Genomic DNA, 16343 nt, shown 5'->3' with positions numbered 1-16343 from the left:
TAATTATCAACTGCTGTCTGGAAGCCACTTTGTCAAAGAGATTGATGAAGAGCCATCAGAAAGAGAACAAATCAGACTTGATGGGAGGGGGAGTGAGTGAAGCTATCGGGGCCTCTCATTCTGTGTTGGGGGGCTGTTGGTGAGTTGGGGGGGGTGCTTGGGTTGAATTGGACTTAATGGGAAAGGTATTGAATGCATGTTTAGTCTGATCCTCAGCTGTAGCCAGGGAGAGAGAGGGCTTGTCAATGGGATGAACGTTAGATGGACATTGACTCCCATCGTTTATCAAAGAAAGATCTTAGATTTATCACAACTACAATATTGGTTTATATTGGAAACCATAATCGCACTCAGCGCTTTATTATATTGCTGTGATGGTGACATCCATGGTTCTTTTCTATGGAATTCATTCCATTTAAATGTCCTATTTATATTGCAGGCTTGAAACGAGACCACCTGAACCCCTGTCCATCTGTCATTTAAAATGGTCATTAAGAGGAGGACATTTCACTCACTACAGGACTAGAGAGAGAGGAGCATGCTGGGAGGGGTTATTACACAGAGAGAGAGAGAGGAGCATGCTGTGAGGGGTTATTACAGAGAGAGAGAAAGGGAGAGCGTAGGGGAGGGATAGTGGGACAGTGAGCTGAGGAGATACAGAGCATATCAAGAGGCAGAGAGAGACCGGTACACGTCGTTCCTTCCCAAGAAAATGACCAATTTCGCAGGCACTTGGAAAATGAGAAGCAGTGAGAATTTTGATGAACTACTCAAAGCACTTGGTAAGATGTCTATAGTTCTTACCTTCTATCATTAAGAGCTATTTGAAAGAATAAATACTTAACAATATATTATCAAAATCCTAACTGTTCTTTCTCTATAGTTCTTACCTTCTATCATTAAGAGCTATTTGAAAGAATAAATACTTAACCATATATTATCAAAATCCTAACTGTTCTTTCTCTATAGTTCTTACCTTCTATCATTAAGAGCTATTTGAAAGAATAAATACTTAACCATATATTATCAAAATCCTAACTGTTCTTTCTCTATTGTGTCCGACTACCAAACGTATCATTATTTGATTTGGGGAAATATTTGAGGAAACAATATTTGGGAGGCCACAGGGTGTGTGACATCTTGATCATCTTTGAGTTTCGCATATATCATCAGTTTTAGGATCATCCCAGCATACATTAATCCATGTACCTTGTTCATTTGAGATGCATTTTATGTTGTCATTTTGTTGATATTCCCGAAAGTCAACTGAGTTGGGCATGTATAAAATTAAAAATGGAAAATGTACACAAGGTGCACATGTAATACATATTATAATACACTTACATATTACAAATCACTTCAGATTGATCTTGCATGTTGTTTCCTGCCATAGAATAGTCATCTTTTCAGTGAAAGCAGTGAGGGTGGATCATCCCAATGCTGCACTGTTGAGCCCAGCTGGTGTGGAATAGATGAGACAATTCACTGTGTATGTTTTCTCAAATACGTCTCCTGTGACTGCACTGAGATCTCACTTAATCTGAGCTCTAGGTATTGGCTTGGACAAAACTTTGGCTTTTGGTGCCATAGTTTTTTTTTTTTCATCGTGGAACAAAGAGATGAGAGGAGAAAAAAAGGTGAAGAGATTGAACTCCTCTCCTCTGGGGAACTCAAGTACACCCATTGTTTAAATGAGAGCAATAAGACTAGTACTGAAGGATACCGTATTTGAGAGAGAGCAGCTCTGAAAACATATGCAGAGGGGAATGAATGGAAACAGCAAGACATTTTCTCATCCAATTGGTTAAATTGTAACTGTGTGACAGAGCTAACTAGCTCCACAATAACTTCTTGGAGGAATCCATCAGTCTGCAGGAGAGCTAAACAAAGCTAATGACTCCAGCATTCCTTGTTTTCATCACCTTGTCATAGCATCCACCCATATTTGCAACATCTGCTGATAACCATCTCATTTGCAGTTGCTTGCCTTGAGAACTCTGTATATAACAACTTGCATACCTACAGTGCACCATTGATTTCTTCTCACACTCCCAAGAACCTTCTGTCTACCAGGTAACACTGCCACTATGCATTCCTCTTGTAAATAAGCACAACCTACACCTTTGAAAGTGGAATTCAGGATTGTTTTCCTTCTATCAATGGCGCCAGGAGGAGACAGAAATGTAACTGTACTCATCCTTGAATTAGGTGAGGATAGGCACAAACATGACATACCAAATGTCAGTACAAGTCAAACGATAGCCCCGTGAAGCCATATTGTCACCATGGGTTCAACCCAGTGGCATGTCAAGGTTGTGTACAGTCAGTTGTCATAACCTGACAAAGTCAAAACTGATCAATGACACATGCAATTGGTTATGCAGCACTTATGACCGTTAAAGTTAGCGTAATGACGTGTTATTTGCCCACAGGGGTCAATGCTATGTTGAGGAAGGTGGCTGGTGCCGCGGCGTCCAAACCTCACGTGGAGATCAGGCAGAATGGGGAGCAGTTCTACATCAAGACCTCCACCACCGTGCGCACCACCGAGATCAACTTCCTCATAGGCCAGGAGTTCAATGAGGAGACGGTAGATGGCAGGAAGTGCAAGGTAAAGTCTCTGAGTCTGCCCCTATATAATGTAAAGGTAGTCTCTGCCCCATACAATGTAAAGGTAGTCACTGCCCCCATACAATGTAAAGGTAGTCTCTGCCCCTATACAATATAAAGGTAGTCTCTGCCCCTATACAATGTAAAGGTAGTCTCTGCCCCCATACAATGTAAAGGTAGTCTCTGCCCCCATACAATGTAAAGGTAGTCTCTGCCCCTATACAATATAAAGGTAGTCTCTGCCCCTATACAATGTAAAGGTAGTCTGCTCCCATACAATGTAATGGTAATGTCCCAATCCTATTTAGATAGCATTTGTACGGATGAAGGAAAGGAGACAAGGAGAGGAAGCTACATTGAGACGCAGCCCATGTTCACTCATTCAGATCAGATCCCCTTTCGATAAGTGAGGACAGGAAAGTACATGGATGTATTGACATGGACCCTCTTCATTGCATTACACTCATATCAACAGAGCCTGGCCACATGGGAGACCGAGAGCAAAATGTACTGCAGGCAGACTCTCCTGGATGGCAACGGCCCAAGGACCTTCTGGACCAGAGAGCTGAGGGGAGATGAACTCATACTGGTGAGGACGTTTGTGACTAAAGAAAGGCAGTAGGCAAGGCTGTCATGTCAGGCCCCCTCCGTTTGATCTATTTTTACACTGAAACTATAGAAGAGTGTTCTTTTCACTAGTAACTCAAAGATCTCAAATGTGTCTATCAAATTAGTTTTATGATGTATAGAAATCAAATCAAATTGTATTTTTCACATGCTTCGAAAACAGGTGTAGACTAAACAGTGAAATGCTTGCTTATGGGTCATTTTCCAACAATGCAGAGAGAAAGAGAAAGATTCAAATAATAAATAGTGGCATGAGGAATAAAAACACACTGAATAACAATAACGAGTAAAAAATAACATGGCTTTATACAGGGAGTAGAGAATAACATGGATTTTTACAGGGAGTAGAAAATAACATGGCTTTATACAGGGAGTAGAAAATAACATGACTTTATACAGGGAGTAGAGAATAACATGGATTTATACAGGGAGTAGAAAATAACATGGCTTTATACAGGGAGTAGAAAATAACATGGTTTTATACAGGGAGTAGAAAATAACATGGCTATATACAGGAAGTAGAAAATAACATGGCTTTATACAGGGAGTAGAAAATAACATGGCTTTATACAGGGAGTAGAAAATAACATGGCTTTATACAGGGAGTAGAAAATAACATGGCTTTATACAGGGAGTAGAAAATAACATGGCTTTATACAGGGAGTAGAAAATAACATGGCTATATACAGGAAGTAGAAAATAACATGGCTTTATACAGGGAGTAGAAAATAACATGGCTATATACAGGGAGTAGAAAATAACATGGCTTTGTACAGGGAGTAGAAAATAACATGGCTTTATACAGGGAGTAGAAAATAACATGGCTTTATACAGGGAGTAGAAAATAACATGGCTTTATACAGGGAGTAGAAAATAACATGGCTATATACAGGGAGTAGAAAATAACATGGCTATATACAGGGAGTAGAAAATAACATGGCTTTATATAGGGAGTAGAAAATAACATGGCTATATACAGGGAGTCGAAAATAACATGGCTTTATACAGGGAGTAGAAAATAACATGGCTTTATATAGGGAGTAGAAAATAACATGGCTTTATATAGGGAGTAGAAAATAACATGGCTATATACAGGGAGTAGAAAATAACATGACTATATACAGGGAGTAGAAAATAACATGGATTTATACAGGGAGTAGAGAATAGCATGGCTATATACAGGAAGTAGAAAATAACATGGATTTATATAGGGAGTAGAAAATAACATGGCTATATATAGGGAGTAGAAAATAACATGGCTATATACAGGGAGTAGAAAATAACATGGCTATATACAGGGAGTAGAAAATAACATGGCTATATATAGGGAGTAGCAAATAACATGGATTTATATAGGGAGTAGAAAATAACATGGCTATATATAGGGAGTAGAAAATAACATGGCTTTATACAGGGAGTAGAAAATAACATGGATTTATACAGGGAGTAGAAAATAACATGGCTTTATACAGGGAGTAGAAAATAACATGGCTTTATACAGGGAGTAGAAAATAACATGGCTTTATACAGGGAGTAGAAAATAACATGGCTATATATAGGGAGTAGAGAATAACATGGCTTTATACAGGGAGTAGAAAATAACATGGCTATATACAGGGAGTAGAAAATAACATGGCTTTATACAGGGAGTAGAAAATAACATGGCTATATACAGGGAGTAGAAAATAACATGGCTATATACAGGGAGTAGAAAATAACATGGCTATATACAGGGAGTAGAAAATAACATGGCTATATATAGGGAGTAGAAAATAACATGGCTATATACAGGGAGTAGAAAATAACATGGCTATATACAGGGAGTAGAAAATAACATGGCTATATACAGGGAGTAGAAAATAACATGGCTATATACAGGGAGTAGAAAATAACATGGCTATATACAGGGAGTAGAAAATAACATGGCTTTATACAGGGAGTAGAAAATAACATGGCTATAAATAACATGGCTTTATACAGGGAGTAGAAAATAACATGGCTTTATACAGGGAGTAGAAAATAACATGTGTGTGTGTGTGTAGAGTCCAGTGTGTGCGTGGAGTCCATTGTGTGGTGGAGTCCAGGGCGTGGGTGGAGTCCAGTGCGTGGGTGGAGTCCAGTGCGTGGGTGGAGTCCAGTGCGTGGTGGAGTCCAGTGCGTGGGTGGAGTCCAGTGCGTGGTGGAGTCCAGTGTGTGGGTGGAGTCCAGTGCGTGGTGGAGTCCAGTGTGTGGGTGGAGTCCAGTGTGTGGGTGGAGTCCAGTGTGTGGGTGGAGTCCAGTGCGTGTAGAGTCCAGTGCATGTAGAGTCCAGTGCATGGTGGAGTCCAGTGCGTGGGTGGAGTCCAGTGTGTGGGTGGAGTCCAGTGTGTGGGTGGAGCCCAGTGTGTGGGTAGAGTCCAGTGCATGGTGGAGTCCAGTGCATGGTGGAGTCCAGTGCGTGGGTGGAGTCCAGTGCGTGGGTGGAGTCCAGTGCGTGGTGGAGTCCAGTGTGTGCGTGGAGTCCAGTGTGTGCGTGGAGTCCATTGTGTGGTGGAGTCCAGTGCGTGGGTGGAGTCCAGTGCGTGGGTGGAGTCCAGTGCGTGGGTGGAGTCCAGTGCGTGGGTGGAGTCCAGTGCGTGGTGGAGTCCAGTGTGTGGGTGGAGTCCAGTGCGTGGTGGAGTCCAGTGTGTGGGTGGAGTCCAGTGTGTGGGTGGAGTCCAGTGTGTGGGTGGAGTCCAGTGTGTGGGTGGAGTCCAGTGCGTGTAGAGTCCAGTGCATGGTGGAGTCCAGTGCGTGGGTGGAGTCCAGTGCGTGGGTGGAGTCCAGTGCGTGGTGGAGTCCAGTGTGTGGGTGGAGTCCAGTGTGTGGGTGGAGTCCAGTGTGTGGGTGGAGTCCAGTGCCTGTAGAGTCCAGTGCGTGTAGAGTCCAGTGCATGTAGAGTCCAGTGCATGGTGAAGTCCAGTGCGTGGGTGGAGTCCAGTGCGTGGGTGGAGTCCAGTGCGTGTAGAGTCCAGTGTGTGGGTGGAGTCCAGTGCGTGGTGGAGTCCAGTGTGTGGGTGGAGTCCAGTGCGTGTGGTAGAGTCCAGTGCGTGTAGAGTCCAGTGTGTGTGGTAGAGTCCAGTGTGTGGGTGGAGTTCAGTGTGTGGGTGGAGTCCAATGTGTGGTGGAGTCCAGTGCATGTGTAGAGTCCAGTGCGTGTGTAGAGTCCAGTGCGTGTGTAGAGTCCAGTGTGTGGGTGGAGTCCAGTGTGTGTGTAGAGTTCAGTGTGTGTGTGGAGTCCAGTGCGTGTGGAGTCCAGTGTGTGTGTGTGTGTGTGTGTGTGTAGAGTCCAGTGTGTGAGTGGAATCCAGTGTGTGTGTAGTGTCCAGTGTGTGTGTAGAGTCCAGTGTGTGGGTGGAGTTCAGTGTGTGTGTGTCGAGTTCAGTGTGTGTGTGGAGTCCAGTGTGTGTGTAGAGTCCAGTGTGTGTGTAGAAACCAGTGTGTGTGTGGAGTCCAGTGCGTGTGTAGAGTCCAGTGCGTGTGTAGAAACCAATGTGTGTGTGGAGTCCAGTGTGTGTGTAGAGTCCAGTGTGTGTGTAGAAACCAGTGTGTGTGTGGAGTCCAGTGTGTGTGTAGAGTCCAGTGCGTGTGTAGAGTCCAGTGTGTGTGTAGAGTCCAGTGTGTGTGTGTAGAGTCCAGTGTGTGTGTGTAGAGTCCAGTGCGTGTGTGTAGAGTCCAGTGCGTGTGTGTAGAGTTCAGTGCGTGTGTGTAGAGTCCAGTGCGTGTGTAGAATCCAGTGTGTGTGTGTAGAGTCCAGTGTGTGTGTAGAGTTCAGTGTGTGTGTAGAGACCCGTGTGTGTGTGTGTAGAGTCAGTGCAAGAGAGTTGGTGCAAAAATAAAGGGTCAATGCAGGTAGTCTGGGTAGCCATTTGATTAGCTCTTTAGCAGTCTAATGGCTTGGGGGTAGAAGCACATCCTGTTGCTTCCAGACTTGGTGCACTGGTACCCCACACTGTTAGTATTAACACTTCATTCTGAACCCAGAAGAGAGTAGGCCTGCACTTCATACTATTCCCCAAGAGATTATACTGTAGGTTCAAACAGACGCTTGACATCAAAGCTAAGACAAGCTTTTCCACCAGAACACTCCGTATGATGGATTTTGCTCTGCACAGCCTAACTCAGAAACTATTGTCACTGTTACGAACACCTCTGAAAGGGTTCCTAAGGGATTTCAACACTTGTTCTTTGATGTATTGGTACTGGCTGATATTATACTGCACAAAAATATATGTTTGCTGTTAATTAAGCTCCTCACATACCAGGTCCTTACATCCATCAAAAACAGTTCTTGACTTCTTCACGGCACTGGCTTTCATATTAAAAAGATGTGCTTTTTGTAAACTTCTGGCCTGTTTTAATTTTATAGACTGATTGACAACAGTAAATGGGGCCAATAAACTTAGATTCCAGTTTATAAGTGATGAGGATAACCTCTTTATTGACTCTTACAAAGCCCAGAGGGAAATCAAGAGGAAAGCCTCTATGTAAGGGACTCCTTTCTGGATGCATGCTTGGACTTCGCAACAGGAGATGCTATGAACAAACATGAAATGTGTGTGTTTCAACTCAAGGGTGTGTAGTTCTGTGCATATTGAGCCACATGATAGGTCTGTGAGGCCGTTGTTGGACAACTATCTGATTGTTTAGAGATGGGATCATGAGGTGGCTCAGAGTATTGTCCAATATTAGAGGCGGGGGGTCAGTGTAACATGTGTTTCCTGCTAGGCACACAATCTTGTGTTTTACTGTGGAGGAAAATACTTTTTCACTAAATGCTCAACTTGGTAGGGTCTGAAAAGGTGGGAACCATGACTTTTTCTTATTGAATTACCGCAATATGGAGAAAGTTCCCAATGCACTGCATATGCCCATCCACATGCAGCAAAACCCAATGGATGACAAAGAAGGTGCCACGATACACTTCTTCCCAGGTCCCACACATCGAAAAACATAACCTCAGAATTTTGTTCTCACAGGCCAATGGATCTAAATTTGAACAATTTGAACAATTTGTTCATTAATTCCAGGGAGCTAATGGGCAGCGCCTCATCCTCCACTAAAACAAGCCTGCTCTCCTTCCGGTGACAAAGGAATCTGGACCTGGCCAGGAAAACGGAAATGCAGGTGGCTCACATCAAAGCATCTATGAGCTGATGAGGAAATGAAGCTTTGAAAGAGGGAGGGATGGAGGGGGTGTTGGGGGAAAGAAAGTAATGAAGACCGTATGTTCTGGCTTTACTGTATCCAGTGATGTAAGACAGAGTCCAGGATGTGTTCATTAGCATGGAGAAATCTCAGGGGACTAGTTTAGTTTAATAGGACGGGCAGCAGGGGATGTGCCTGTAGTTACTCTGATACTGCATGTGTTCCTGACTGACACACTGTTCATGTTATCTACCATGCTGTTGTCCTGTAGTTACTCTGATACTGCATGTGTTCCTGACTGACACACTGTTCATGTTATCTACCATGCTGTTGTCCTGTAGTTACTCTGATACTGCATGTGTTTCCTGACTGACACACTGTTCATGTTATTACCATGCTGTTGTCCTACCATGCTGTTGTTCCTGCACACACTGTTCATGTTATCTACCATGCTGTTGTCCTGTAGTTACTCTGATACTGCATGTGTTCCTTGACACACTGTTCATGTTATCTACCATGCTGTTGTCCTGTAGTTACTCTGATACTGCATGTGTTCCTGACTGACACTGTTCATGTTATCTACCATGCTGTTGTCCTGTAGTTACTCTGATACTGCATGTGTTCCTGACTGACACTGTTCATGTTATCTACCATGCTGTTGTCCTGTAGTTACTCTGATACTGCATGTGTTCCTGACTGACACTGTTCATGTTATCTACCATGCTGTTGTCCTGTAGTTACTCTGATACTGCATGTGTTCCTGACTGACACACTGTTCATGTTATCTACCATGCTGTTGTCCTGTAGTTACTCTGATACTGCATGTGTTCCTGACTGACACTGTTCATGTTATCTACCATGCTGTTGTCCTGTAGTTACTCTGATACTGCATGTGTTCCTGACTGACACACTGTTCATGTTATCTACCATGCTGTTGTCCTGTAGTTACTCTGATACTGCATGTGTTCCTGACTGACACTGTTCATGTTATCTACCATGCTGTTGTCCTGTAGTTACTCTGATACTGCATGTGTTCCTGACTGACACACTGTTCATGTTATCTACCATGCTGTTGTCCTGTAGTTACTCTGATACTGCATGTGTTCCTGACTGACACTGTTCATACTCTGTTATCTACCATGCTGTTGTCCTGTAGTTACTCTGATACTGCATGTGTTCCTGACTGTTATCACACTGTTCATAGTTATCTACCATGCTGTTGTCCTGTAGTTACTCTGATACTGCATGTGTTCCTGACTGACACACTGTTCATGTTATCTACCATGCTGTTGTCCTGTAGTTACTCTGATACTGCATGTGTTCCTGACTGACACACTGTTCATGTTATCTACCATGCTGTTGTCCTGTAGTTACTCTGATACTGCATGTGTTCCTGACTGACACACTGTTCATGTTATCTACCATGCTGTTGTCCTGTAGTTACTCTGATACTGCATGTGTTCCTGACTGACACTGTTCATGTTATCTACCATGCTGTTGTCCTGTAGTTACTCTGATACTGCATGTGTTCCTGACTGTTATCTACACTGTTCATGTTATCTACCATGCTGTTGTCCTGTAGTTACTCTGATACTGCATGTGTTCCTGACTGACACACTGTTCATGTTATCTACCATGCTGTTGTCCTGTAGTTACTCTGATACTGCATGTGTTCCTGACTGACACACTGTTCATGTTATCTACCATGCTGCTGTTGTCCTGTTCCTGAGTGACACACTGTTCTGTTATCTACCATGCTGTTGTCATGTGTTACTCTGATACTGACTGACACACTGTTCATGTTATCTACCATGCTGTTGTCCTGTAGTTACTCTGATACTGCATGTGTTCTGTTCTGATGCTGTTGTCCTGTTACACTGTTCATGTTATCTACCATGCTGTTGTCCTGTAGTTACTCTGATACTGCATGTGTTCCTGACTGACACACTGTTCATGTTATCTACCATGCTGTTGTCCTGTAGTTACTCTGATACTGCATGTGTTCCTGACTGACACACTGTTCATGTTATCTACCATGCTGTTGTCCTGTAGTTACTCTGATACTGCATGTGTTCCTGACTGACACACTGTTCATGTTATCTACCATGCTGTTGTCCTGTAGTTACTCTGATACTGCATGTGTTCCTGACTGACACACTGTTCATGTTATCTACCATGCTGTTGTCCTGTAGTTACTCTGATACTGCATGTGTTCCTGACTGACACACTGTTCATGTTATCTACCATGCTGTTGTCCTGTAGTTACTCTGATACTGCATGTGTTCTGTTATGCTGTTGTCCTAGTTACTCTGATACTGATGACTGACTGTTATCTACCATGTTCCTGTTATCTACCATGCTGTTGTCCTGACTGACACATGTTGACACACTGTTGTTATCTACCATGCTGTTGTCCTGTAGTTACTCTGATACTGCATGTGTTCCTGTAGTTACTCTGACTGCACACTGTTCATGTTATCTACCATGCTGTTGTCCTGTAGTTACTCTGATACTGCATGTGTTCCTGACTGACACACTGTTCATGTTATCTACCATGCTGTTGTCCTGTAGTTACTCTGATACTGCATGTGTTCCTGACTGACACACTGTTCATGTTATCTACCATGCTGTTGTCCTGTAGTTACTCTGATACTGCATGTGTTCCTGACTGACACACTGTTCATGTTATCTACCATGCTGTTGTCCTGTAGTTACTCTGATACTGCATGTGTTCCTGACTGACACTGTTCATGTTATCTACCATGCTGTTGTCCTGTAGTTACTCTGATACTGCATGTGTTCCTGACTGACACTGTTCATGTTATCTACCATGCTGTTGTCCTGTAGTTACTCTGATACTGCATGTGTTCCTGACTGACACACTGTTCATGTTATCTACCATGCTGTTGTCCTGTAGTTACTCTGATACTGCATGTGTTCCTGACTGACACACTGTTCATGTTATCTACCATGCTGTTGTCCTGTAGTTACTCTGATACTGCATGTGTTCCTGACTGACACACTGTTCATGTTATCTACCATGCTGTTGTCCTGTAGTTACTCTGATACTGCATGTGTTCCTGACACTGACATGCTGTTGTCCACTGTTCATGTTATCTACCATGCTGCTGATTCCTGTAGTTACTCTGATACTGCATGTGTTCCTGACTGACACACTGTTCATGTTATCTACCATGCTGTTGTCCTGTAGTTACTCTGATACTGCATGTGTTCCTGACTGACACACTGTTCATGTTATCTACCATGCTGTTGTCCTGTAGTTACTCTGATACTGCATGTGTTGACACACTGTTCTGACCATGCTGTTGTCCTGTAGTTACTCTGATGACTGACTGACACTGTTCATGTTATCTACCATGCTGTTGTCCTGTAGTTACTCTGATACTGCATGTGTTCCTGACTGACACACTGTTCATGTTATCTACCATGCTGTTGTCCTGTAGTTACTCTGATACTGCATGTGTTCCTGACTGACACTGTTCATGTTATCTACCATGCTGTTGTCCTGTAGTTACTCTGATACTGCATGTGTTCCTGACTGACACACTGTTCACGTTATCTACCATGCTGTTGTCCTGTAGTTACTCTGATACTGCATGTGTTCCTGACTGACACACTGTTCACGTTATCTACCATGCTGTTGTCCTGTAGTTACTCTGATACTGCATGTGTTACTCTGCACTGACACACTGTTCATGTTATCTACCATGCTGTTGTCCTGTAGTTACTCTGATACTGCATGTGTTCCTGACTGACACACTGTTCATGTTATCTACCATGCTGTTGTCCTGTAGTTACTCTGATACTGCATGTGTTCCTGACTGACACACTGTTCATGTTATCTACCATGCTGTTGTCCTGTAGTTACTCTGATACTGCATGTGTTCCTGACTGACACACTGTTCATGTTATCTACCATGCTGTTGTCCTGTAGTTACTCTGATACTGCATGTGTTCCTGACTGACACACTGTTCATGTTATCTACCATGCTGTTGTCCTGTAGTTACTCTGATACTGCATGTGTTCCTGACTGACACACTGTTCATGTTATCTACCATGCTGTTGTCCTGTAGTTACTCTGATACTGCATGTGTTCCTGACTGTTATCTACCATGCTGTTGTCCTGTAGTTACACTGTTCATGTTATGTTATCTACCATGCTGTTGTCCTGTAGTTACTCTGATACTGCATGTGTTCCTGACTGACACACTGTTCATGTTATCTACCATGCTGTTGTCCTGTAGTTACTCTGATACTGCATGTGTTCCTGACTGACACACTGTTCATGTTATCTACCATGCTGTTGTCCTGTAGTTACTCTGATACTGCATGTGTTCCTGACTGACACTGTTCATGTTATCTACCATGCTGTTGTCCTGTAGTTACTCTGATACTGCATGTGTTCCTGACTGACACACTGTTCATGTTATCTACCATGCTGTTGTCCTGTAGTTACTCTGATACTGCATGTGTTCACTGTTCTGACTGACACACTGTTCATGTTATCTACCATGCTGTTGTCCTGTAGTTACTCTGATACTGCATGTGTTCCTGACTGACACACTGTTTCATGTTATCTACCATGCTGTTGTCCTGTAGTTACTCTGATACTGCATGTGTTCCTGACTGACACACTGTTCATGTTATCTACCATGCTGTTGTCCTGTAGTTACTCTGATACTGCATGTGTTCCTGACTGACACACTGTTCATGTTATCTACCATGCTGTTGTCCTGTTAGTTATTACTCTGATACTGCATGTGTTCCTGACTGACCACACTGTTCATGTTATCTACCATGCTGTTGTCCTGTAGTTACTCTGATACTGCATGTGTTCCTGACTGACACACTGTTCATGTTATCTACCATGCTGTTGTCCTGTAGTTACTCTGATACTGCATGTGTTCCTGACTGACACACTGTTCATGTTATCTACCATGCTGTTGTCCTGTAGTTACTCTGATACTGCATGTGTTCCTGACTGACACACTGTTCATGTTATCTACCATGCTGTTGTCCTGTAGTTACTCTGATACTGCATGTGTTCCTGACTGACACACTGTTCATGTTATCTACCATGCTGTTGTCCTGTAGTTACTCTGATACTGCATGTGTTCCTGACTGACACACTGTTCATGTTATCTACCATGCTGTTGTCCTGTAGTTACTCTGATACTGCATGTGTTCCTGTAGTTACTCTGATACTGCATGTGTTCCTGACTGACACACTGTTCATGTTATCTACCATGCTGTTGTCCTGTAGTTACTCTGATACTGCATGTGTTCCTGACTGACACACTGTTCATGTTATCTACCATGCTGTTGTCCTGTAGTTACTCTGATACTGCATGTGTTCCTGACTGACACACTGTTCATGTTATCTACCATGCTGTTGTCCTGTAGTTACTCTGATACTGCATGTGTTCCTGACTGACACACTGTTCATGTTATCTACCATGCTGTTGTCCTGTAGTTACTCTGATACTGCATGTGTTCCTGACTGACACACTGTTCATGTCCTGTAGTTACTCTGATACTGCATGCTGACTTGTCCTGTACCAGTTACTCTGATACTGCATGTGTTCCTGACTGACACACTGTTCATGTTATCTACCATGCTGTTGTCCTGTAGTTACTCTGATACTGCATGTGTTCCTGACTGACACACTGTTCATGTTATCTACCATGCTGTTGTCCTGTAGTTACTCTGATACTGCATGTGTTCCTGACTGACACACTGTTCATGTTATCTACCATGCTGTTGTCCTGTAGTTACTCTGATACTGCATGTGTTCCTGACTGTTATCTACACTGTTCATGTTATCTACCATGCTGTTGTCCTGTAGTTACTCTGATACTGCATGTGTTCCTGACTGACACACTGTTCATGTTATCTACCATGCTGTTGTCCTGTGCATGTGTTTACTCTGTTGATCTACTGCATGTGTTCCTGACTGACACACTGTTCATGTTATCTACCATGCTGTTGTCCTGTAGTTACTCTGATACTGCATGTGTTCCTGACTGACACACTGTTCATGTTATCTACCATGCTGTTGTCCTGTAGTTACTCTGATACTGCATGTGTTCCTGACTGACACACTGTTCATGTTATCTACCATGCTGTTGTCCTGTAGTTACTCTGATACTGCATGTGTTCTGACTGACTGACACTGTTCATGTTATCTACCATGCTGTTGTCCTGTAGTTACTCTGATACTGCATGTGTTCCTGACTGACACACTGTTCATGTTATCTACCATGCTGTTGTTGTTCCTGATAGTTACTCTGATACTGTTCATGTTATCTACCATGCTGTTGTCCTGTAGTTTCTGATACTGCACTGACACACTGTTCATGTTATCTACCATGCTGTTGTCCTGTAGTTACTCTGATACTGCATGTGTTCCTGACTGTTATCTACACTGTTCATGTTATCTACCATGCTGTTGTCCTGTAGTTACTCTGATACTGCATGTGTTCCTGACTGACACTGTTCATGTTATCTACCATGCTGTTGTCCTGTAGTTACTCTGATACTGCATGTGTTCCTGACTGACACTGTTCATGTTATCTACCATGCTGTTGTCCTGTAGTTACTCTGATACTGCATGTGTTCCTGACTGACACACTGTTTACGTTATCTACCATGCTGTTGTCCTGTAAAGTATCGACGCCCCAATGTAAGAGGCGGGGGCCTTCCCTTCTCCAGTGCCTGATGCAGGCCTTTACCGCCAGAGGTGTGTGTGTGTGTAGGGTTAAAAGCTACTGGCTGTCTGCCCGCAATAATGTGCCTCATTGATCATGTTGTGTTAGAAAACGCCAATGAACCATGACGCATCTCACGTTAATGGCTCCCTGGACACTCGCTGCACATGGCAGATGGCTCCATCTTAGCGCCATTCTTTAAACCCGAATGATACTTACTTTCCTCCCTCCCTGGGTGCTGGGGTAATGATGATCTGTGGTGCTGACAAGTTCGGTTGCAGTCTTGCTGAACCTCTGAAAGTACCATAAATCTTTGGGGGCTCGATGCGCCTCTGCCACCCACACATCTTGATCATTTCCCCTCTTCCCTCATTAATTCACTGATACTGTAGCAGCTGCCATGTGCCAAATTGACTGTTTTTGGACATGAAATCTCAACAAGTTGTGTGCTAAAGCAGTCTTCCATTCTGTCACAATGAGAGTTTGAACAAATCTCACTTGACACCAGTTGTCATATTTGAGATGAACACAAAATAGTCCTGTGTTCTTATCTGAAGGTTGAACATCTGATCTACAACAGCAGGAAGCATTTCTGTTGAGATAACTGGCATCTTTTGTCTTTTTCAGACCTTTGGGGCAGACGACGTGGTTTGCACACGGATTTACGTACGAGAAAATAAATAACGTAGCTTCAGGACCGACCAGGACCATCATAATGGGCTCCATCCCCCTTGGTACAGCTGCAGTAACTCTCCAACACATCCATCTTCAGAGAAATATTTCATAACATAGCATCATATATCAGATTAAACAGACATTTACCATGCTTCATGTAACTAGACCAAACATGCAATTGTATTTAGACATTGTTTCTCATGCCAACTGCCACTTTAATAAAACAATGTTTCATCCTTTTTGTATTTACAGTGTTTTGTCAGTATTGGCAATGAGACGATATACATATAATTTCAATATATTGTATTATTTGGTCAGGGAGTACGAAGGCCATGCAGCCAAAACACGTCGGTTTAAAAAAACGTTGTTTCTATTGAACATGCCATACTAATAAAGGCAATTTAATTCATTATATGAAGAGTTGGTCCTCCTTTCTTTTTGATGACCAATTTACCCCTTTTACCAAAGAGCACCTTCTGTCTACCAACATAACGCTTCCCTTCCTCCTCTTTCTACTCATATTGTATTATTTGTC

At 43.0% G+C, this 16343-nt stretch overlaps 1 protein-coding gene across 1 annotated transcript; it reads left to right on the top strand.

The window, feature by feature from the left end:
- Window positions 1-220: 220 nt before the first annotated feature.
- Window positions 221-16220, top strand: LOC115118049 (cellular retinoic acid-binding protein 1-like). Its single transcript, XM_065012292.1, has 4 exons — window positions 221-782; window positions 2433-2611; window positions 3086-3199; window positions 15761-16220. The coding sequence occupies exons 1-4, from the start codon at window positions 713-715 to the stop codon at window positions 15815-15817; spliced, it is 420 nt and encodes a 139-aa protein (XP_064868364.1). The 5' UTR covers window positions 221-712; the 3' UTR covers window positions 15818-16220.
- The last annotated feature ends 123 nt before the right edge of the window (window positions 16221-16343 follow it).

This window comes from Oncorhynchus nerka, linkage group LG27 (genome assembly GCF_034236695.1).
Source record: "Oncorhynchus nerka isolate Pitt River linkage group LG27, Oner_Uvic_2.0, whole genome shotgun sequence".
Classification (NCBI taxonomy): Eukaryota; Metazoa; Chordata; class Actinopteri; order Salmoniformes; family Salmonidae; genus Oncorhynchus; species Oncorhynchus nerka.
Note: the sequence above shows the minus strand (reverse complement) of the source record. Positions and strands in the feature narration are given on the sequence as shown.